The sequence below is a fragment of the Dermacentor silvarum genome, chromosome 1 (genome assembly GCF_013339745.2).
Source record: "Dermacentor silvarum isolate Dsil-2018 chromosome 1, BIME_Dsil_1.4, whole genome shotgun sequence".
In the NCBI taxonomy this organism is placed as follows: domain Eukaryota; kingdom Metazoa; phylum Arthropoda; class Arachnida; order Ixodida; family Ixodidae; genus Dermacentor; species Dermacentor silvarum.
Genome location: NC_051154.1, coordinates 55,534,411 through 55,535,933, shown reverse-complemented (window position 1 = coordinate 55,535,933; position 1,523 = coordinate 55,534,411). Strand labels below are relative to the sequence as shown.

At 57.4% G+C, this 1,523-nt stretch overlaps 1 protein-coding gene across 1 annotated transcript; it reads right to left on the bottom strand.

The window, feature by feature from the left end:
- Positions 1-315: 315 nt before the first annotated feature.
- On the bottom strand, positions 316-1,284 carry LOC119439717 (transcription factor SOX-1). The gene has a single exon (XM_037704858.1). It carries the CDS (start codon positions 1,282-1,284, stop codon positions 316-318), a length of 969 nt encoding a protein of 322 aa, XP_037560786.1.
- Positions 1,285-1,523: the final 239 nt, after the last annotated feature.

Here is a 1,523-nt window from a genome sequence, read left to right as displayed (position 1 = left end):
TTGTTTCAATAGCTATCAAAAGATCACATGTGGTGATCAAATAAACTAGTTTGACCATGTAACAGATTAGAGCTTGCGAGTTCCTATAGCATCCCACTTCATTTCATGAGAAAGCGAAATGTATTGACTCTTCTCCGCAGTTACTCTGGCGTATAGTCTCGACCAGCCGAAGGCGTCTGCAACAGACATCTCATCGTAATTTATGCCAGTCATGCGTGACACCTCAGAGAGCGTAACTGTTTCATCATTAAAGCAAGAAGACACAGCCATTGCATCACCTTTTCATTCTTTGACATAATGAATATAACTTTTGAACTATTTAGTGCAATCCGGAATATTCGCACTAATCGCAAAAATGCGGATGAGGACCGCGCAATCTTCTGCTGCTGATACCCTGTCTGCAACAGCAGCAGGCACCGAACGCTTGACAGGCGCATGCTGGAGGTCCAATGCTGCTTTGGAGCCAGCGGCCGACGAAGATTGGTGACCTTCGCCTATAGGGCGCCGTCTGCGAAGCCTAGGGTGTCCAGGAATCCGCCCTGGTCGAACGACGACGTGCCCTGCAGACGACTCGTCGTCTTTGTCCTCCAGGAACGTGGGGGATGGCTGATTATCAAGGAGTGGGGCATATGGCGTTTTAGGCTGTTTGAGTGCGCCAGCTGCCGTTAACAGGTGGGTGGGCACGGTGTTTTCTCTGTTCGCTCCACGCAGTGATGGTGGCAGAGGACCGGGGAACCGGTGCACGTTGTAGGGCCGCACAGCCGAGTGAGCTGATGCCGTGACCGTGACAGTGGCCGTCGTCCTAAGGAGCGACATTCCGTGACCAGCGCCCGAAGTGCTGCCCCGGGCAGTACTGGTTCCACGGTGTTCGTTCCTCTGCGGCAGCACCGGCGGATGCTGGCACTCTGGGGTGCCTCGATCCTTGGCCATGGCCATGGAAATGCTCGGCTGCTGCTCCTGGTCCCTGGAACTGCCACTCTTGGGCTTGCTGGCAATCGCCTTGGTCCTGCTCTCCCGCCACTTGCACCGGTGGGCCTCACGCGGGTTGTAGACGTAGTCCGGGTGCTTCCTTCGGTGGCCGGGGGCAGCTTCGGCCGCCGTGCGCTGGTACGGCTCCTTGTCGGCGGCGCTGAGAGAACGCCACCGCTTGCTAAAGCGGCTACTCACGCGCTGGTTGTTCTCGTTTGGGTTCTCAGCGGCCACCGACCGCCTCTTTTCCTGCGCGAACAGCATGAAGGCGTTTGGAGGTCGCGGAATGCGCGACCGCAGCTGATAGCTGTGCATGCTGCACCTCACTGCTCATCGATGGACTCCCCACGCCAGGAACAGAGGCCACGGCAGGCACCGCCGTCGCCGCTTCTGCTGCCGTCTGTGACAGAAGGCGCGGAATGCTTCGCAGGGGCGTGCTGGTGGTCCTCTGCTGAAGCGAAGCCGACGGCGATGGCTGACTTTCACCGGGGACGTCGTTTGCAGCGCCCAGGCTGTCCAAAGATGTAGATGTCCTGATATCAGCCCTGATCGAA